Genomic DNA, 22,751 nt, shown 5'->3' with positions numbered 1-22,751 from the left:
CCAACTTATGCTCCAAGTCAAGCAACTGTTACTGTTTGAATTCTTATACTTTAAAAGGAAATGCACATAACATTTGGCAGAATAATAAAGCAAAATATGGATTTTCTGGTTCACGTCTGTATACGTTAAACACAAACATTTTAGGGTTTGTTCTAAAAACATTGTCCTAGAACAGTTAGGATGTCAAATTTAAATAATCTTACTAGAAGATTGAAACAAAACACAGACAGTAGACAAAACCCTAAACAAAGTTTAGAAAAGCATATGCTAGAAACAGCTATGCCTTTAAAGAAAAATAAAGCCTTCAACTCCTGAGGACTCCCATGGATAATAAGTCAACAGTACCACAACCATAGCTATGCATTTATTTGCATCAGCTGGACATCAGAAGGAAACACTAGAGCATCACAGATGTTGTTTTCCAGCTGCACACACTCTCCCACTAAAACTTTGTATACATTCAAAATGTTGACAACACTGTGAAGGAAGGAGCTCTAACAGAAATGTGCTAATCCCAGCATCCCAGTGGACACAGGACATCACCTGCAGTATGGATTTTACCATGACAGCTGGTCCAGCTGACTCACATTCCTTCTTGAAAACAGGTCTCTAAACCAAAACATGAAAGACCACCTACAAGCATTCCCTACTTTCTCCAGCTAACTTTAAAATGAATGGGTTGTTTGATATTGTCCTGTTTCGAAACAACATACTTTTGTCTCCCCAGTGGTGTTTATGAAGCCTACGGTTGGTTAACAAGTTTGAAGGACACATTTTTGCCACATTACTGAAGGAATGCGGTGAGCTATCCTGGCAACCTGAATATTAAAAAATAATTTACATTACAAAACCTGCAAGCAGGAATAACCAGAAAAATATTTTCACATCATTTTGCTTCCAAGTATCAAGTTAGGGATTTTTTTACTAACAAATATTTGCATTATTAAAGCTTTATTAACATCTGCTGAAAAAGCTCAATGGGAGGGAAAAATGACCATGCTGAAAGACAGTTTCTTTCAGCCTCCCTTGTGACAAGGGTTTTTGCATTCTTGTGCCAAGGGCATGTCTGGCTAAGGATAGTGATCTCGGCTGCTTCGATGAAAACAGGCACCGTGTTTGATCTGCCGAGGGCTCTGCCTGGGTATTGTCCTGCTCCTCTCCCTGAGCCACGACAGCACTCACTCCTGGCATTCCCCAGCATCCCACCAGCACTGTCCCCATGTGCTGTGTTTGCCTAAAACTGCTGCCTTTGTACACAAATACATGTATTTTGGCAAGAGCTGGGCTGCCCAAAAAGTCCACACTGGAAAGCTCTTTGGTTTTCCTCTGTTTTGCACTCTCAAGATTTTACAGGTTACTAAGAGGGGGCTTTCTTTTTATAAAAACCACATGCTACCAAAGGCCCCCAAAATTATCAGCATATGAAAGAAACTTGCTTTACACCTTAACTGTATTGTGTTTAATTGATGGGAGTACAACAAGCACATCTTTACCTCTCTAGAAAATGAAGTGCCTATTTCTAGAGCAGCAGCTGCACCTCTTCTGTCTGTGCTCCCCAGTTTGTGCCAAAGCAGCAAGGACTGAGCATCTCCACCAGGTTCACACAAACCAACTCTTTGTAAAGGCCTTAATCCAGATCCATCCCACCAAATTTTCAGATGCTGAGGTGCCCATGAACACCCTTTGTCCATGTCTTTGATTGTCCAACGCACCCCTTGGGATGCCCTTCCCATTATGGAGGGCACCGAGGTGCTGGATCTACCCCCCATGACTGCCTGGACTTACATGAAACACTGAAAAATCTTCGATCACACTCATCAGCCTAACAAGCTGTACATGAAGTAAAACTCTCAGTTATTTCATTTTCGGCTTCCATGGGATTTCTCAGATTCTTTGGATTTCTCACCTTCTGTGCTCTTCATTTCTTTCCAGTGAAACACTTACTGACAACTATTGGTAGGCTAATACAAAAACAGGGTTTGGAAATTATTTGCTTCTAAGACACGGAGACCAAATATCTGAGAAATCTCTCCAAACCCAAAAATCTGAGAAACTGGGCAACTCTCAGCATGTTAGTCAGATGAAAGAAAACACTACTGCAGGGACATGGGAAATGGAATTGTCATCTCTGCTTTGATGCACAAAGTATTCTATCTTCTATAAAAAGTAACTGTGATCACATTCTGCTATTCAATACCTCGCATTTCAACAAGGAGGACCGTTTGATATTTTTAACAAATAACAGAAATAAATCAAAGCTCTATTTCTGAACTGTCTGAAGCCATGAGTCTTCCCCAGCTCCCCACACAGTCCCTGCTGCTCTCCCTCCTCCCTTCCTCTTACTCCAGAGACCAATGACCTCCCAAAGGCAGAAAGCTTTCTGATTCTATTTAGTATGTTTAAGTGGCCCCTATGATATAGTAGCTTAATTATAAACAAGTTACTGTGATCACAGGTGCTTCTACTGAGAACTTAAACATGGAATAAACAAATTGACTTATACAGGCAGGAAGGAAGGGAAATGGACTCTCGCTGTCCACAGCCTCACGTTATTTGGCTATAATACGTATTTTCCCACCTGCAAGCTAAGCAACAGCTCCACTGATCTCAGGGAGAACCTGAGAGGAGGTGTATAGTGAACTACAAATCCTTTACTGCCTGTTTAACAGCTGACAGGAAGGAAAAAAAAGAAAGACATTCAGATGTGCTTGGCATGTGTCGGGAAGCTACAATACATTTGCATCCACAAAACACTATTATTAAGTAATCAGTAATAACAAGGCAGAAAGATTTTCTTCCAAGTCGTTAAAATTTTCCAGCCGATGGAGCCCGATTAGTCACAACATAACTATTCCATCGTAGGGATAAAATAAACGCATCCACTCTGGCAGGAGCTACGGCCACGCCGCACCTCGGAGCATGACATGACGCACAGATGCTGGCAATCTGGGGAGGGGGTGGCAGCCTGCTCCACACATCTGTTATTGTGGGAAAAAGCCATGTTGGTGTTTTGTCAAATTGCTCTATTAGTAATGAATACAGCTGTTTCACATCGGATAATCTGTATTGCAACACTTCACTAAGTGACTCCGCACAGAACTATGCCCTGCTGTTCATGCTCAGCTGTAATTCTGATTATCGAGGGAGATGCCACTGTGCTTTTAAAAATTAAAAAAAAAAAAAAAAAAAAGTTGAGTGCAGCTGTTTGTGCTTCAAGGAACATCAAAATAAATCGTTTCTCCCTGCCATGTATGTATTTTTCATTGGAAATCACAGTGTATTCTGGCATTAGGGCAACTGCCCACTGGTAACACAGAAATGCACCAAGTGTCTCTTCAGCCCTGGCTGCAAGCAAGGGTAGCATTGACCAAGGTTTTAGCACAAACACATGAGAGCCTGACAAGTTTTCACCACCTCAGGCTTCAACTTAAGGCTTAAGTAAAGGAAAATATGATCATCCCCCTCCCCTTGATAAATCCCTGAATGGAAATAAGTAAATGATTATCACTGCTCACAGACTACTGGAAGTCAAAGGAACATCCCAGTGCTTGAGGTTACAGTTTTTGCTTACTACCCCTCTTGTCACATCTGAGACTGATGTTACACAAAACATATTCCCTCTTACAAAGTCATTTCAAACACAAAATACTATGTCCTACATCTGCTGAGATAGTAACTATTACAATAATGTCTTAAACCAGGCTACAGGTGCAGCACCTTTGAAACCCCCAGCTCACAATGCAAATGTGGAATTTGTGTCAGTTTTCCCCACAGAGCTCATCTTTCAGACTTCGTGCAGCTACAGACAAACCTGAGGACAGAGCCCCTTTGTGTGCAAGGCCAGGTGGGGAGCTGGGTCCTGCTGCTGGCAGACACCTCGAAGGAGCCTCTCTTTGTCTGCAGGTAACAAAACCCTCCGCTTCCAGCAGATACAGCACAATGGTTAACAGGACAGGAAAGCATGTGCAATGGTGAAATGAAGCTGATGGTGATATTTTATACTAAGAAAAAACACAAAAAACCCAGCCCAGTTTCAAGAAGACACTTAGAGGCCAGCAAGGTTTCCAGTTTTCAGGCAGTAGCAGAAACTTCAAAAAGGAAATGGGGAAACAGCCAGGTGGAAAGGAATATTAATTCCCAGATATGCAAACCTATTTGGGTGCGTATTTTTGAGATGCTCTCATTCAAGGACAAATAGTGGACATTGAATAAATTTAATAAAACATCCAGTGGACAAATTTCCACTTTTACAAAGCTCTTGGGTAAAACCCGCTACCTGCACAGATAGTACACGTTTATACTTAAGTACCAATTCAGTTGTTTCTCTGCCTCATGCACAGACCAAGAAAAAGGCAGATTTATGGTCTCCAGACCCTCAGCTGTGGTCAGCCTGTGAAGCTACAGGGGCACACTGGGCGTGCAGGATGCATCACAGCATCTACCCGAAGGCTTTAGCCCAAGATGTGCTCTCTCAGTCAAAGCTGCGAAAGCTGACTTCTAGTGTGGAAAAATGCTGCAGGTACAAAAGTCCCAAGTGCTTCCTGTAGAATGGATGCACTGGCACAACAAAGTACAAAACATGTAGATCAAGTTGCAAGCAAGGCAGGAAGATCTAGAGCAGGCAAATTGACATTCCTCATCTGAATTTGAAATAAAATGTGCCAAGCTCTCAAGCCCAAAAGACACTGTGATTCCCCTGATAACTGGATAGAAGAATGAGACAAACAACAGGAAGAAAGGCCTCTGTTTCTGAACTGAAGAATTTATATTGATCTGAACATAGAATTTATATTGCTCTGAAATCAGGGAGAGATTTCCTTTCCACACAGCATCCTTTAGTGAAAGGGTTCCTGAGCTGAGGACCAGCGAGGAGGAGGGACCTTTGTGCACCCCTCACAATTTACTGATCCCCAACAAGTGTCTGCAATTTTCCTTGAAAATAAATCAAATTGTTCCCAGATAACTCAAAGAAAAGGCACAGTCCTGCCAGTAGATCTCCACAGGACTGAAATGACAACTGACTGCCCAGCACCTCCTCAGCTCAAGTGCCCCTCAGGCATCTGCATGTTCCATTTCTTTCTGGGCAGTTCAGCAGATGATCAGTTCTAGTTCACAGCAGAAAGAAGCCTGAGGTGACCCAAGTGTAATGGATGGTTTCTTTATGGGCTGGGTTTCAAAAGCCCCACAGCAAGAGCATATGCAGAAGAAACAATAAAAAGGGTCTCACAGACGAAAGGGTCCCAGACTCTCTTCTGGGGGGCCCATGTGATGATGTCCCACAGGCTCCCAAAGCCTGTGGCACACACACCCAACAAGCAGTGCAAAGCAGGCACTTAAAACCATCTGTGAACTGAAAAAATAATTCAGCAAGTGGCTTTCCTTGTATTCAAACCCCTGTAACATGCAGCTCATGTTCCTAACTCACATTAGTTCATCATTTTCCTACCAGGGTTCATAATTAGTGACTGGATAAATAGGTTTGTGAGCTAATGCTACTAAAGTGGAAGTATCCCTCTCATTTCTTCCTCCTCCTGACCTCCTCCTCTTTTTTTGCTCCTGAACTGTGGGAGCTGAGACTAAATGGCAGATGATCATTTTTTCCTTCCTGACCAGGCTAATGGGTCAGGCAAATGCCAGCACCATGCAAAAGAAATAGTGGGAAATGATGCAAAGGGTGGAGAGGACACCATGAGGTCATGTCTTTCAGCAGCAGCTCTCCATCAGGTCAGGTCATTTGTATCAAACCACAACTTTTTCAAAGTCAAAAACAACCTCCATTTTTACCAGTAAAAACTGTCTTCCACTAACACAAAAATCACAAAGAGGAGAAGCAATTCAGAGCACTACAACACAGAGCAGACACTTTACTGAGCTGAAAGCTCTACAAGCAGCAACACATCCACAGCGAGACTGAAGAACCATTATCCAGCTCCTGAGATACCAGTAAAAGAAAGGTTTGAATGTAGGTTAGACATACTGGAAGACAGTAATTAGCAGGTAGAATACAGAAGAGAAAAGAAATCAGACAGGGGCAGAAAATAAAATATTCTTTTCACTTTACTATTTTCACTTTATCTCTGTCCAGAAAAATAAAATTAAAATTTTGAGCATGATTCTCTCTATCATCTTTGGAGGATGTTCCTTCGGCCAACACTCTCTGAGACTTGCAGCATGTCATTTCCCTCTTTACCTCAAAAATACTCTTCAAAAAGACAATGAATCAGAGCATGTAGTTAACTTATGTGCTCTGAAACTCCTTCTGAAGGGGGCAGATTTGCTCCACTGCCTGTTCAGGAATTTGGGGGGTCTCTGGTGCCCCTGAAGGCAGGCAGAGCTCTTACCCCAACTGAGCACACAACTGTTCTGGCCACGTTTCCCAGGCACATCTCATAGGGGAGAAGCATCAGCTGTCTCCAGAGGGAGTCAGAATGTCAGCTCCACACTGTACACAAGTCACTTTTTACTGAGGGGGGCGGGAAACCTGTGGAGAGAGCAGCCCCTGCTACAAACTTTTGAAAACAGCAGCAAAACCCATGTGGAAGCATGCAGGGCTTAAAAAGAGTCCCGTGTTCCTTATCAGCAGCGCTGCATGCTGCCAGCTTTTAAGGGCTATCTGGCTTGAAAGGCAATTTTTCAGCCTCTAACTGCATTTGTACTTAGAATAGAATCACTGCTGCTTTAATGACTCTCATTACATTTTTAATTATAAAAAGTTCAATTTAAAATTGCCCAGACATTTGCACAAACTGCTTTTAGCAACTCACTAAACGCAGGCGGGTAAGATTAACCACTATGCCTGCCTAGCACATCTATCTTAAAAGCAAAATAAAGCAAGAAAAATAATGCTCCAAATTGGATATTCAAAATGGTTCTTGCCATGCAGCTCCTAAAGTGATGAAACAAGGGGTTTAAGAAGTTGCAAGCAGAGGAGAGGTACTAGTATTGAAGGAATATTGCAACTATACAGTCTGAGCTTAGAAAATAGCTACAGTTCTATTTCTGACATAGCAGTTGGCTCGAATAACTGCCTAATTCACTTAACCCATCTTGTGCATAAGCTTTTCTGGCTGCATAAAGAATGGAAATAACTGTGAATGAGCAGCAATTGATAAATGCCATTTATCAGCTTGTAGATCTCTGTTTCTTTTGTGTATATGATCAAAGCAAAGCACCCAAATTCGATTTGCTCAAGTATCTGTGTTGGCCTTAAAGCTGAAATTCATTCAATTTGCTGTGCTTGTCAACAACACAATTTCAGTCTTAGATTCACCCTGAGGAAAATATAAGCTTCTGTTATTTGAACATATAAAAGGCCGTAGTTCAAATAAAGACAAGGCATCAATAAATAAACTGGAAAGCCTTTGAACACACCCCCACCTTTCTGTAGAGTTCAGCCCCACTTCCAGAGAAGCTGCTGGAGTGAAGAGGAGGAGAAAAACTTGACTACAAGTTCTCATTGCTCACATGTGCATCCAAAGCCACTCACCACTCCAAGACCCAGCAGAGTATGAAATTTGTCCTTACACCCTTCTGGTCATAAACAAAAACACTCCTGATCTGCACAGCACCACCACCCACACACAAACATTCACAGCCCCGTTAGAGAGATTAGTCTGGTGTTTATCAACACAACTTGGCTTCAAAATAGGGTGAGGTTGGCTGTTCAGTGTGGTATTTACAACACCACCATGGAGCAGGGACCACAGCTAGACCTGCACTGCCAGAGAAGTGACAAGACAGTTACAACAGCATTGTTTAAACATGATCTTAACTTAGTGTATTAATCAATTCCGCAGTTTAAACCATTTCAAGGAAACATTAAATTCCCCTGCATGAAGGAAAGGAAGAAGCCCTTTATGTAGTAATTGCACTGCACCCGTAAGCATTTTGTAGACCAAGACTCCTTGGCTGAGAAACTATCAGGAAAACATTCAATTCCTGTGCTAAATAATGTCACTGCTGAACAGGGTCACCAGCTCACCAAGGAGCCTGCTTGCCAGGCTGCACACTGCTCTGGCCTTTTGTAAGGAGCAAATTCCAATCATACTCAAAGTGAGCTGTACCCTGGCTGAGCAGACAGACAGGACCTAAAAATGCAGGTAATAAAGAAAGATACTGAATATCTCTTGTAAGTATTCTGGGGTAGGTGATCTTTTACAAAGACATGAAGACTTTCACACAGTAGGAGGAAGAGCCAGGTACAATTTTCTGCAGATTCCAGGCAATCCCAATGGACATGTGATCCATGTGGCATGCAGTGAAATAAAGTGTCTTTTAAAAGACAAATGTACAGAATGAAAATGAATTAAAAAAAAGATCCAAATAATTGGACAGTTTCTTGTTTAGCCCAGAAAAGAGAAATTTCTAGGGAGACCTTACATCTGCATATGCTCAGCCTCACACTATCTGGGGACAGTCCTCAGCCATCCTCTGCAGCCATCCCAGCCACTTGAAACTGTTAAAGCATTTCACAAAGTACAGGAAAACTTACACAGGCACTTCTGTCCACAAAGGATGGGCACGCAGATGACTCTGGAATAATAACATTAACATGCACGTTCATTTTCCCACTGAAACTCATTACCTCTCTTACCCAGCCTATTCTGACACATTAGTTATCAGAGCAGCTCATAAGAACACAGAATGTCCCAAAAGAGAACTTCAGGAGAAGCTTAATTAAATAACCGATTATTCTTCATGTTTAAAAAATAAATACATGCACATACACTTCCATGTGACAAGGTCCCCAGGGAAAAATTTGTAAAATAAGCATAGACTGTTTATTTAACTCAGAGAAGCAATTAAACCATTAAGAAGAGCTCAAAGTAGGCATTATACTGATTATCCCTTAATTACATGCATTCACAGCAGTGACAGACAAACTGCAACAATAACAACCATGTTACCATGCTCATTTTTTCCTGACCTGGGCACATTCTACAACAAAACCATCAGCAATGTATATTCAAGCTCATTTAAGAGTGATGGTCCATATTGTTACCAGCTTGGAGACATCTCTGATTGCTGCTCTAAGACCAAGTTAAACACACTGAAGTTTACTTCAATCCAAATCCAACCTATTTATTTATGTGCTTCTCATGATATAGCACACAATGCTAATGAGAGTCTAATTGCAATCCCATCTCTTTGTTCCTCTGCCCTAATTGCAGAGGAATTGGCCCCTCCTACACAGGGCTCAGGACCCCCAGGGTGCCACAGGATGGAGGCAGAGCTTGCTGTGTGCTGCCAGGGCAAGACTGGCAGAAAACACAATCCAAGGAGCGCCTTGGGTGAAATTCCAGCTGGAGGAACCCCACAGAGGATCCCAAACCTTGCACTTCCCTTCGCTTGCAGACGGGGATGCAGCTGCAGCCAGCGCAGACAGCAGCCTGCGAAATGACTCCGTGCCCACAGCCGAGCCCAACCGCAGGAGCACGACCGGTTTGTGGAGCAGTTTGTGGAGCAGTTTGTGGAGCAGTTTGTGGAGCAGTTTGTGGACTCGACAGCAGCTGCATCCCCTGCGTCCCACAGCAGGGTAAACAAAGCCATGTTAGAGCTCCCCTGGCAGCGGTGGCAGAAGGAGCCGCCGACAGGAACGCGCTCCGCTCCAGCCCTGGCAGGGCAACGCAGCTGCCAAGGCCTGGAGTCGCCAAGAAAATTACAGTATGATAGTCTTAATTACACTAATTGCGTTTCCTGGTATTGAGGCAGGATTAATATAGTGTTTCTTATGCTAGATTTCATAAACACAATTGGTTTCAGCTTAACTCTTCGTAATTGTATTTCACAGTTCTTGCAAACAATTAGCCACCAATTATGTTCATTCCGTTTTGCAGATGACTGATAAACATTCCAAATATCAGAATTTTCCCTCAAGGGAGGCAAATTACTTCTAACTTAAGTAACCTTAATGAGGCCTCAGTGAAAAGTCCTGTGGGCAAAATCACCCAATGGCACTTGCTTGCCATTTCCATGCTTGCACGAAGGATTAGAGAAGTTTCCACTCAGAGGAGAGCCATGGCTGGGAATGGCTGTAGAGAGCTGAGTAACCATCTTAAGGTGATAAAATGACCATATATAAATACAAATATATATATATATTTGAATATATGTATGTATCTTTGCACAGTTGTACGTAGATACCTGTTTCATGTAAAAGTATATGAACATATTTACACAAAGACACTCATACACAAATACTTGGTTTAGAAATTAAACATATTTTGAGCTTGTGTAAGTCTCAAGGCTACAGGTGCTGGGAACTGGACTGGAGGGGCCTAATTAATGTCCTACTCCCACCCTACTCACCACAGTCCCATCATCAAACTGAAGTGCTCACACAATTGAGAATGGCAGGCATTGTGTTTCGGTCCCCTCTGCAGGCACAGCTCCAACACTCAGAACAATCAAGCCAGAAATGCTCAAAAATGTTATGGTGAGATAATATCGTCTGCTGAGACAAGAATAGTCTTTTATCACTTTACACCGAGGTCATCTGGAGTGACCTCGCTGAGAAGGCATTTGAAAAGTCTCACCCTTGCAGCAGCAGGCAGGCTAACCAAAACTCCACGAGCTTCTAGGAATTTTAGGCTGGATTTTTATAAATAACACAGCCCCGCTCAACATGTACACCACTTAAAAGGGGAAGCTTGGATAAACGTATACAGACAGTTATAGACCAAATGGCCACTTATAAAACTCTGCTTGAAAGCTGTATGGTCAAAAAAAAAAAAAAAAAACAACCACGTTCCAAGTATTTTGAGAAAAAAAAAATTGCAAGCTCTTGCTTGGCCAGTGCTGGCAATACCAAAGTCTTTCCATAACATAACAATTAGAATATATTTTGCTGACAAAGTCTTACACCAGAGTTTCTGCACAGGTTCTTTCTTCCATACCTGCAGGGTCACGAGCCCTTCACTTGCCAGGAGAAGCAAAAACAAACCTTGATGATGAGTAATTTGCAATCCTCCCCATACATACCGAGTTAATGTGGTTCTGTGCTACCAAATATTTTTTAAGATCTCCTATATGGGCATATTGACAGAAAATTAACAGCAACCCAGAGTGGAAGGCACTGCTTGTGACAACCCATCTACACTCAAATGTTCCCCCATCTCATTCCCAACAGAAGTAAGAGGAATAAACTTAAAAAAACACAGGAGCAAAAAAAAAATAAAACAAAAAAAAGACAAAACACTTCATCAAAACTGTTGTTAATAACGTAATCAAGAAGGCAAACAGTCAGGCAGTAATCAAATCCAGCTTATAAACAAAGCATGTGCAGAACCCTAAAGCTTTATATTATAACACATAGTGTACATTAATAAAAAACTAAATTGCACAAATTATGACGGAACTTGGTCTTTTGTTGAACACTGAAAAAAAGGCCCAACAAAACTCCCACTCATCTCCAGGAGTAGCTTGATTTTTTAAATAGTATTTGAAGCTCTCTAACCCACAAAGAAAGGAAAAAAACCAAACTTAAGTCTTGTGGTGTTTAAATGAGTAAATCATAGTGTAGGTTTATTTATTTCTAGGATATTTGTCCTAAATAATTTGGAATATTAAGTCAGATTCTAGATTTACTGTTAAACAACTATTACTGATACAACTGGATGGCAGTCTACACACTCTGAGGTTGTCCACAGTTATGCAATCTCACACTGGTTAATGTGGTTGAGTGGGCTTTTTCCTTTCCTTTTTGTTTTGAAGCCAGTGATGCTTTCATTACAAAGCTGACTCAGCAATTTATTTCTGTTAATATCATCTATTCTTCAAACCTCTATTAATGAAAATATTCATGAAACAGAAAATGAGCTGTTGATGTCCCAGGCACAGAACCCACCCCACGCAGTGACCATGAGAAAACACTGGTGCAGAGGGAACAAACAAGACTCTTAAAGATATAATCACACAAATTGTAGCTAAATATAGAAGGGGTTAGACTGTCAGAGAGTGAAAGTTACCCAGCCCCAGAAATCTGACAACAGCAGAATCAGCAGCTGATTCAATACAGCTTTCAACAACCATTACACGATTTTTTTTTATTGTGGGAATAAGTACAATTCAAAATTTAGCAAAACCAGCAATCCAATTTACATTCTTTACCATTTAAAGTCAATTCATTATTATCACTTATCCAAGTTGAGATTTGTTTCAAAATTAGAAATAGGAAGCATAATAATAAAAGCCCCGCAAAGATTCTAAGTGAAATGTGCTTCCTTCCCCTTCCCCAATCCACATCTCCTACATGAACAACAAACATGAACCAGAATCACAGACATTAAAGAATAAAAAGCATGGGAAACTAAATATTTGCCTGTGAGGAAGAGTAAAGGAATTTAATAAGGATAATGGAATAATTTCATTATTCTTCTGGTCAACAAATATAATTACTTCAGATTAAGAAAGTTGACTGCAATTGCCTTACTAATTCAGAACCATAGCTGCACTAATACACTGTAAAAAGACTGAAAGCACTGACTAATAGGTCTGCAATGTCTGTACCCTGAGTAAAGAATGTGGATCTTGGACTTTAAAATCCTGCCACCATTGATTGGAATGCACTGGGTCCACACTAGGAGGATTATCTACATTTGAGCAGGGCTGACACAACTCCAACATTCCTGCAGACACCCATACACTCACAGAGCTTCCCTGTGCTTTGGGGAGAGATCCAGAGATACTGGGAAGCTTAAAAATTGATAGTATGCTAGTAAAAAGACAGCCTTCCCAAGGGCTCTTGGATATACCATGATTCCTGATTCTGTCAGACACACACACACACACACAAAATAAGGACAGAGACAAACCCCAAATACAAGTCCTGCACATTTACAAACCCCAAAAAAGTCTGAAATTATAGCCCAGACCATATGTTCTAACATTTGTCTTTAAAGTCTGCTGCCCTAATTCTAGAGATCAACGCATTTCCCAGCAGCAGATTCTTAGGCATTCCGAAAAATATACAAAAATATCTTCATTTTAGCAAAGGACAAGCTTCAAGAAGTGCTTCTCTGCTCATTTGGGTGCTGCTCTGCCGGGAAGCAGGATGATTGATTTTTACATTCGTGTAAACGGGATTGGTTCAAGCCTTTATTTCTCACCCTGCTGATGAGTCAGCCCCTGCCCTTCTCCTCCACCAGAGCTCCTGTGCCCGGAGGCCACGTCGGCAGGACACAGGACAGACTGCCAGGTCCCATCCCAGCCTGGCCAGGCCAGTGGCTTCCCCAGGGACCAGGCTGCAAGGTCGGGAGAGGCTGTGGCCATTCCTCCACCATAGGTGGACACAGACCATCAGCAAGAGTCCCAAGAAATCCTTGGAAATTTCATAGAATTTCCAAACTATTTCCAGCCTTGGCTGTATCATTCTCCCTTTCTCTCAGTGTGTACTACAAAACAGTCACAATTTAGGATTTGGAAAGATTAAGCCAAATTAAAATTTAGTTATGTGCCAAGTTTCTTTTTCCTTTTGTCTTGTGTCAGGGGAGCTATAACAAATAACAGCTACCAACTGTAAAGAAGCAGATATTCCACCCAGCAAAGCTACAAGTGCAGGTGCATCTGGTTCAAGATTTAATCACACACATGCTAAATAAATTTCCATAATTATTCTTAGCATTATCGGATTTAAAATGGAGAAGCTAAGATTATTCACACAGTAAACAAAGCATCCCATTGTTTACTCTTGGCTTCTTACATGGCTTCCTATACTTGATTGTGGTGTGCTAAAAAAATAAAACCATGAGACGAACAGAGAATGGTGGTATGATCTCACTGACAATGACATGGGAAAAACTTACTCCAGATTAGCAGTCTTTTGCTCTCTCTTAGATTTCAACACAAGGTTCACAGAGATATGAAAACCTGAAAGGTATTTATTGCACATGAAAGGAATAAAGGATACATCACCCAGACCACAGTTTTCTAAGGTGACCAAACACTAAAAGGGCAAAGAGCCTATCACTGACATACAGAAAGGCACCAAAAACACCAGAAATACCACAGAGGATAAAAGGTTCCGCTACAAATTCTGGTATTTCCTAGTTGGGCAACAATGTGAAAATAAAATAACAGTATCTGTTATGATTATATGATTAAGTATAACAGCTGGTGGTTTATAGCAAGACCTTTGAAAAACTATGGATTGCACCACAGATAACATCCCAACAGGAAAGGCACAGCTGAGCCCAGGCCTGGGGCCATGACTGTGCTACAGAGCTGAGTTTGCTGAAACACTGAAGTGGCCAAAGCCAGAACATGGTGACAATGCCTCTAAAGGATGATACTGACTCTGTTACGTATATATTTAAAAAATATTTTGGCCAATACAACAAAGGCTGGTTAGACACTGACATGGGATTCTTCCCAGTTAGAGCTCTCAACCACAGCTTTGCTCTGGAGGATGCTTATGCAGATAATTCTTCATTTGTCCATGAATAGAAAGAACTTTAATAAATCAAAAACTTACTTGTGTTCATATACCAAGGAGACCAGTGGATATTGCAGGCCTGGCTTTTCCATCAAACACTAAATCTAGACACCGAGTACCAGGAGTCAAAGTAAGGCCATGTAAATGTGGAATAAGAGGTACATTTTAAAACTTGGTAGGGTGAAAAGGGCCCTTGCTGGTAAACAGAAAGAAACTGAGCCAAAGCTTAATAAACAAAGTGTAAACAAAAGCTATTTAATACCAAGAGCTATGCTGCAAAACACCACCACACAGACTGTTCTGCTCCAAGCCCTAATGACCAAAACAGTCTGAACTGAAAGTGCATTTCCTACAGAGAGTTTTCCATCCCGTGTAACCAGCCTGCCCACCAGCACGTAGGTGGAAAGAGCTGAAACGCTTTGCAGAAACAAGGAGAAACAGAATCAGAGCTCACCCTGCATTTCACCCCTCCCTCCCCTGACACAGCCAAGCACGTCCATCCTGTCCTGCTCCCATGCACCCCTGCAGATGTGCCCCCAGAGCCTGTCCCCAGGAGTGTGCCTGACCACATGCAGTTCCCAACTACCATCAGACAGCAGATGCAGGTGAGAAAGGACAATGTTTCATCCTGCTTTGCCAAATTTAATGTCCTGATCAATGCAGTGCTTTGCAGCATACTTTGAATACAGTCACTAACTTACTTCTTTAAATGTAACCAAGGGCCAAATTCCGATAATTCAGGAGATGCTCTGGACAGAAGCAGGTACCAAACCAAAGTGGTTCCAGCCCCTGGCTCTCACCAGCACACAGGCACTGCCTGCCCTGGAGAGCCCAAAGAACCTTCCACCTGCAGATTTCACCAGTTACTCTTTATTAAAGTGTATTTTCAGCTTTCTGCAAGCGTCTCCAAAGCAACATGATTTCAGGTGCTGCTGTTCTTTCATCTCAGAGTGAAACCACATCAGGTCCACCGATGAGCAACCCAACATCAACCTGGGATAGTGGAAGGTGTCCCTGCCCACAGCAGGGGGGTTGAAGTGAGATGATCATTAAGGTCCCTTCCAACCCAAACCACTCTGGGATTCTATGATCCATCTGTTCCCTTGTGTGCACCCATCACCACTCTCATCCTGGTGCCTCTGTCCCCACCCAGTAACACTCCACAGGTACCACTCATTTGCTTACATTATGTCCCATCTATTTTCAACTCTTTCCTTCCCTGTAAGAAACTGACTCACTTCCTCATTTCCAACCTCATACCATAGAGGAAAAAAAAATACACACTTTGTTTGGTTTGCTTAGACTACACTAACAGCCTTATTTCACCGACACACACACTCTTCCTATACAAATATACAGCTGTTAAACCTTTAATATTATCCATTCCTTTGCACTACCCACACCTAACCACACCCACCCACCAAATTAAGGGAATAATAATTCCAGGAAATCTTTCATTTGAGAAGCCACAGCTAGGTTTTTAGCATACTTCTGGTCTTTTTCTTGACTTAGTCACTTTTAGAGCCACAGAAAAAGCAGCGCTGAAATTTAATTCTTGCATTCTTTGTTTTACAAGGTAAGAAACAAGCAAAGACTTCAAGCTCAGCCTCAGTGGCAAAACACTTGAAAACATCACTTGAAACAAGTATCAGTAAACTGTCTATGTTTTTATCCTGTTTTCATTTCAAAATGTAACCACCCAAAAGCAATTCAGGTCTGCAACACAGATATTTATGTCCTGACACAGCTACAACCCCTCCGTGCCATTGCACATCTCTACCTTGTCCTTGAATAAATCACAAAAGCCAGTTTAATGCAGATCCTTGCTCACCCTATGCAAGGGTGAATTCCCCCTGCTTAAGGCCAGAATTGAAACAGAATTTCTATCCTTTAGCATATTTGTTTTCCTTTCAGGCAAATTTTGTTCTTCACTAATCCAAACCTTGTGCTGTCCTAGGAGACAAAGACTAGAGGTGAGTTTCAAGAGAGTATTTCCAGCAGCATGGGTGAAGCAGAATTTACCAGGAATTCCAATTTTTATTCCATGAGCTGCTTTTCTGCTCCCTGTCCTTCTACCTTGCTACAGGCTTTTTGCAGCTTTACATACATACAGAAAATTCAGTTTGGGGGCAGAAAATGAGATCCAGCTTGAGGACCAGTTACATGGAGGGCAACAAAAAGGACATTTAGCAATAATTCGGCAATTCTACGTGATCAATGGATAGAAGCTTTATGCAGCCTGCATACTCTGCACATAGGTATTTTCAACATGTGGGTGACAAGCAAGGTCAAGTGGCACCAGAATAATCATGCTGTCCATGTTATTCATACCACAGCGGGTGTGACAGCTTGGCATTATTGCCTTCCAGGAGGGAATAACTCAGAACAGATTCTCAAGTACAGCTTCACTGCCCCAAACTACACACAAACCGTGAACTTTTCAAGTGTGAATGACAAAAACTCCCAGGCAGCAACACAGGTTCCTACCAAAGATCTTAAGATATTGGCTAAAAAACTAGTCTTTAATCAGTCACTAGGGAAAGGTGAGTTTCCTGAACATCAGATTCACATGAGACCTATTTATTCTGAAATTTAGAAAGCAGAGTAATTTTTTTTTTAATTCAGAGGTCTGTTTCAATTCCATTCTGTAGTTACCAGATCCAGGTTCTCAGCCTGCTCCATATTTCATGTAGTGTGGTTACCACAAAGCACTAGCTAGAAGTCATCTTTCATACAAAGGAAGTACAAGTTAACAGCTGAGCAAAGAAATGGCTGAGAATATGCCTTGCCCTTGTCCTTTTCTTGCAGAGCTAGAAACAGTCAAGTCCTGAGTTTTTGACAAATTAAAAGGAAATATGTGAGAAGGAAATGAAGTATTTCTAGTATTGACACATTTATGAACTAATTAATACCTGTCAAACTTTATATGAAGAGCAGCTTTTAAAATACTGATGGTAGAGCACATACATATGTTCCATCTCCCAAAGATACTGGATGAAGATCCTAAATCAGTCCTAAATCAGTTTCCCCACAGGGGCAGTTTTGCAGTCAGAGCCCCAAGCTCATTCTGGGTGTTGGGCAGCTCAGGGTGAGCAGGGCTCCCCTCGAAGGAAGCACATCAATAATTTGTCATTAACACCCACATGGATTCAAAGGAACAAAGACGGGCCACGTAATCACACATGAATAAAGGATGTGCTTTATGTTTCCACTCCATCCCACAGGCCAGGAGGCCAGCCCCAACATTCAGCAAGCCCTGTGGTGTTTAACAGCCCAGGTGGGCAGCACCACAGCCCTCCTGCCCACACAGGCAGCCTCAGCTCACAGGCTTCTACTTGATTCAGCTTCTAGCAACTATTAAAAAATTAATCCAAATTAATCCCCAACATCCCCTTGCTTTATTCCTTTATTTGGCTATTGTTACAAAGGCTACAAAAGTCACATACCACAGCATCTCTTCTATCACATGGGATGGAGAAGGCAAGTCCTGAGGAAGTCAACAACAGCTCCTGCTGAGAGCCCCTGGAACTGCTCAGATGCTTCCCTAAACAACTCAACGTGTAGACTGTGCACTCAAGGGCTGGATTTCTCCAAAAGACCAGACATATTGTTTTGGTTTTTTTTAATTTATTTTCTCTTTAAATCTGTCTTGTAAAGGAAACCACAGACCCTCTCCATGCCCACTGATCAGCTGAACTTCTCCCAGCCACCATCATTTCCAAGAGCTGCCTAATCCAGACCTACACCATGATCTACAGGGCTTATAAAGCACTGATGACTTAAACAAGTCATCTCCAGCTATATGCAAAAAGAAAACAGGAATGAAGAGAGCACTTGCTGCAACACCTTGCATCCTCAGTTACAAATATTTATTCCAGTTTTATATTACTTAGGGGATATTTTTATTTTTAAAGTTTTCACTGGTTATCTTACTGATACAACCCCAAGGAACTGGAAAAAGTTTTTGCATTTGAGATTTCTCCACCACTCCAAAACAGCAGAAACATTCAAATGTGCATCTGTTCTTTCTGGCTTAAAACAGTGATTACTCAATTAGTGGCTAATTACACTTCAGAGTGTTAAAAACAGAGGATATTCCACAGAGGTTTTTCTCAAGCAAGTGTCTTTCTTCCAACCTTGATAAGACAAATGAAGATTCAGTAAGTCATCTTCTTCTCTGTTGCCTCAGTCCTCTAAAGCACACCATCACCAGACACACCAAAGCTGCAGAGCCAAACACAGCTCTGGACACAAAGTGGGGCTCACAAGATTTCCAGAACAGGCTCCAGAAGCACAACCTGAAGATTTCACACTGCTCAAAAAGTCATATGCAAAAAAAGTAATAAAAAAAATTCTTCTACATAAGGAAAGTTAGCTGTCCCTGCAGAACGGTCACACGGCAAAGGGAAGAGCTTTCGTATATCCTGAAGAATTTAGTGTTACCAAGCCTGACATCTCAAGTTTTTATTAACAGTGTTCACTCCCTGAACTCAGGAGAATCACCCAGTTTGTAATAAAGCAGTCCTTCACACTGCAAATATTCAGCAGCACATCTTATGTCATAACCCTGAGTACGTGGCAGTAAGGAAAAAGCAAGTATCATCTATTCCACAGGGAGCTACCAGCTGACAGCCACTGCCCAAAAAGACTTTCATGCTGCCTTAACATAGTGCTAAAATTATTCCTTATCCTACTAATCATAGTGCAATGTGGGAGCATTGGAAAATGCATCATTATTGTCTGAGTGCTGCCCTATGTATAGGGAATACATTCACCTCTAAACATACCAAACACTGTAACCTTTAAACATACCAAATACTCTATCACAGGTGGAAATAAAAAAAAGACATTAAGTTTTGTGGAGCAAGGAGGTGTGTAATTTCCAAAACCACTGCACACAAAATAAGCCTGTCTTCTATAATAACCTCAGAGCACAAAACCAGAACTGTCACAAATCCAAGTTTTAGTATATTTGCAGGCTGATTACAACAGATCTTCTGCAATAGATCACTATTAACATTAAGTTCCACAACTGCATGGTAAGAGCAGCTTCATCAAAACAAAACAAAACAAAAAAAAAAAACACAACAGCAACACAAGCAGGTGCCTTCCTGTGTATGAAACATGTACATAGTTCAGCAATAAAAATATTTTACAATAAAGTAGGATCTGAAGCTCTAGCTTGAAAAGAGTATCAAAAATTTTCAGGCCAAGCTGAAAGGGTGTATACAAATAAACATGAGCTTTGGCAGTCAATACTGCAGCTAAAGCAAATAAAAGGAGACAATCTTATGCTAGAAATTCTAAATCAATTTTATGAAAGACTGCTGATGAGTACCAAACAAGTCCCATTGGCACAAACACGTTAAATTACTGGGAATACAGAACCAGGAGGTTTCAAGTTGCATCCATTTAAATACACTGTCTGAACACCACTTTAAGCATGAACAAAATTATAAATAAATAGGGTCATAATTATATTTGTAATGGAAATCTTTCAAGTATTAAGCCAGAATAAAGCATTCATTTCAAGTAAAAGGAGTAGCCAGCTTTATTCCTCTGTTAATTGCCACATGGACCAATTTCTTACCACACAGCATGTTGGCTATAAATCTCAACAAGCAACTTTAAACTGCTGTTATTATTGCTCATCAAGACCAAATAACCCTGGATGGTGTTCAGGGAAGCTTCTGTAACATCTATCTCAAACAAGTATTAATTCACCATTTCCATGGGGATGGAACTTCAAGCAAGAACCACCCACTCCTCCACTGTTTAAACGGAGGGGGTGTCACAGAAAAGATGAAAAGAGGCTGCAAGATGGGACTGATAAATAACTGAAGAGAGAAATCCTCCTGGACTTCCAAGAAATGCATGACTCATTCTGAGATACTGAACTCCTAGAATACAGAGAGCAGCCACGTCTGCAAGTTCTCACTCCCAAGTGCTTCAGTGCCTTTCCAGAGCTGCATTATCACGGTTTTGGAGAGATGACAGAACAGGTATTCCATAAGGCAAAGCAATGCCCATCCATGTGTCTGTGTTGTCCTCTTACCTTGGATGCACTGGAGGGTTCCATCCTCAGCCCTTATTGTAAAGGTTTCACCTGGATTAACTTGAACCAAAAAGACCTGCAGAAAGGAAAATAAACAAACATTTGTTTCACTGTGATCTCCAAAAATTAAAATTTCCCCAAAACAGTAACTGTATTATCCCTTTTCTGGAAGAGGTGTGGAGGCAGGGAGGGAACAGACTGGCATACTACATCTGTGGGTCCCAGGGTCCAGGAGCAGGCAGAGATTTGAAACCCACCTACTCATCTACACATTAAGAGCTGAAATGAAGATGTAACTGAATTGCATACAGGTGAGAATTATGGCTTTGAGTTCCACAACAAAATCTTGAGGGTGTGTTTAACTTGGCCAAATGCTGGTAGCTAAGGACATAAATCTTCAGACCACTGGCACATGAAAACAGAGAGCACACAAACTCCAGCAGGCAGCACCAACCCATAATGGGATTTCAAGTTCACAGGAATAAAAGTCTGCTGTGCGGAGTTGATCCACTATGTTTTTAAAAGTTTATCCTCCAGTCTTGCACATAACAGATCTCAGTTAAACAAAACCTGTAGGCACACACACAGTTCAACAGTTGTACATCAGTAATAAACTATTTATTAACAAATATAATATTTTTATAAATAATAAAAAGATCACTCCAGTCTCCCATTGCTGAATTCTGCAGATGGTGGGAACACACATGGACCGGGAAGCACGAAAATATGTCCCAGTTTGGGGTATGTTGTATCATCTTTATTAATTTTCAGCTGTCTTAAACAATGGGTTTAAAACTTATGATTTAGAATTCTTTCTTTAATGGACAGTTTCACTGGGATCTACAGACCATTTATCCCACCTTGCTGCTCGTGCAACTTTTACTAAAATATTTAAAACACACTTCTGCTAACCGCGCATTGTCAGAAGTTCAATCAAGGTATAAATTAAATCTTCAATTTGTACCAAGATTAATCTACTTTTTTTTGTGGAAGTTCTCTCTAAATTTAGGTCTGGTCTTTATATTCTGGGACATCTGCATGCAGGATTTAATCATTCAATCTAGAAAGAGAGAATTTGAACTCATGGTGTGTTTCTGAATTCCTTAAGCCAAATGCGTAAGATAATTATTACCTAGATGACCTTTTGAATTACAGTAATCCTACAGAAACCCATTATTCCACCAACATTTTTAAAGCACAAGCTGGAAATCAGAGAAATGACATATGAAAGCCATTATGTTGTCTGTAACAATCATTTCTCAGGGAGCACTGATCAGGGTGGATCTGATCAAGCATACAGAGCACAATAAATGGTTCAGAAAAGATAAAAGGCACAACGCCATTCCATCCCTAATCTCTGAACAATCAACATTTAAGTGACAGCATTTAAGTGCTTTTTTGCTATGAATAGGCGTGAATTATCCACCACAGGACATGGGCATCAGGTCAAAAGAAGCGCAGAGCAAAGCAATGTCATCCAGCTCAACAAAAAAATCCAAAACAACAAACAAGAAACCAGAACACAAAGAAGCCAAGAATCACAGAAATGTTTCATCAGCTCATTTGCATTATATGTCTAAACCAACAGCCCTAAAGCTGGTTATTTACCAACAAATTTGATTAACATAAATCAGAAGCCCTTGTACGCCTTTACACCTTTGGAAAACTGGTCCAGCTCCTCAAAATAGAGACCCTAACTAAGCCTGATGCCCCGTGCATGTAAAGCTCCATCCTTGCCCTAGAGCAGGAGAGAGGGATTCCTCTTCCTACACAAGGCACATGCCCACCCCGGGGTTATCAGAAGATTTACAAATTCCTGTCCCAGGAGTCCATCACCAGCACAAGCGTCCACATTAGCAGGCCTGCAGCTGTCCCTTAAAAATAACTCCTTGGGGCTCTGCATTAAAAAAAGGTGATATCCCCAATCACAGCTGTTGCTTTTGATGGTCAAAATGAAGCAGCATCATCCTTGCCTAATCACATGGGGTTTTAACACAAAAAAAATTGTTCCAGTAACAAGTTTGTTTCCTGTAGAGCAGCAGCCGCACAGCTTTGTTCCCCCATCACGAGCCTGTGGGCAGAGCCTGGGACTTACCTATAGTAGCTTCTAATAAAATGTTATAGATATGGAAATAACTCCTTATTGACAGATGCTCAAATCAGACACGAAGAAAACACTTACAGGCTGTTGCTGGGGGAAGGCAGCAATATCAAGAGCAAGCAGGCATAGCCAAGGTGTGACTGATGTGGGTCATCACTGGAGCA

General features: G+C 41.4%; 1 protein-coding gene across 1 annotated transcript in view; it reads right to left on the bottom strand.

Moving 5' to 3' along the window:
* Positions 1-22,751, bottom strand: part of FNDC3B (fibronectin type III domain containing 3B) — a 183,047-nt gene that overhangs the window by 118,674 nt on the left and 41,622 nt on the right. Inside the window, exon 3 of the mRNA XM_017726881.1 lies at positions 20,487-20,562. Within this exon, the coding sequence (XP_017582370.1) occupies positions 20,487-20,562 (76 nt within the window). The remainder of the gene's footprint in view (positions 1-20,486; positions 20,563-22,751) is intronic.

The sequence above is a fragment of the Corvus brachyrhynchos genome, unplaced genomic scaffold (assembly GCF_000691975.1).
Source record: "Corvus brachyrhynchos isolate BGI_N302 unplaced genomic scaffold, ASM69197v1 scaffold162, whole genome shotgun sequence".
NCBI lineage: Eukaryota > Metazoa > Chordata > Aves > Passeriformes > Corvidae > Corvus > Corvus brachyrhynchos.
Note: the sequence above shows the minus strand (reverse complement) of the source record. Positions and strands in the feature narration are given on the sequence as shown.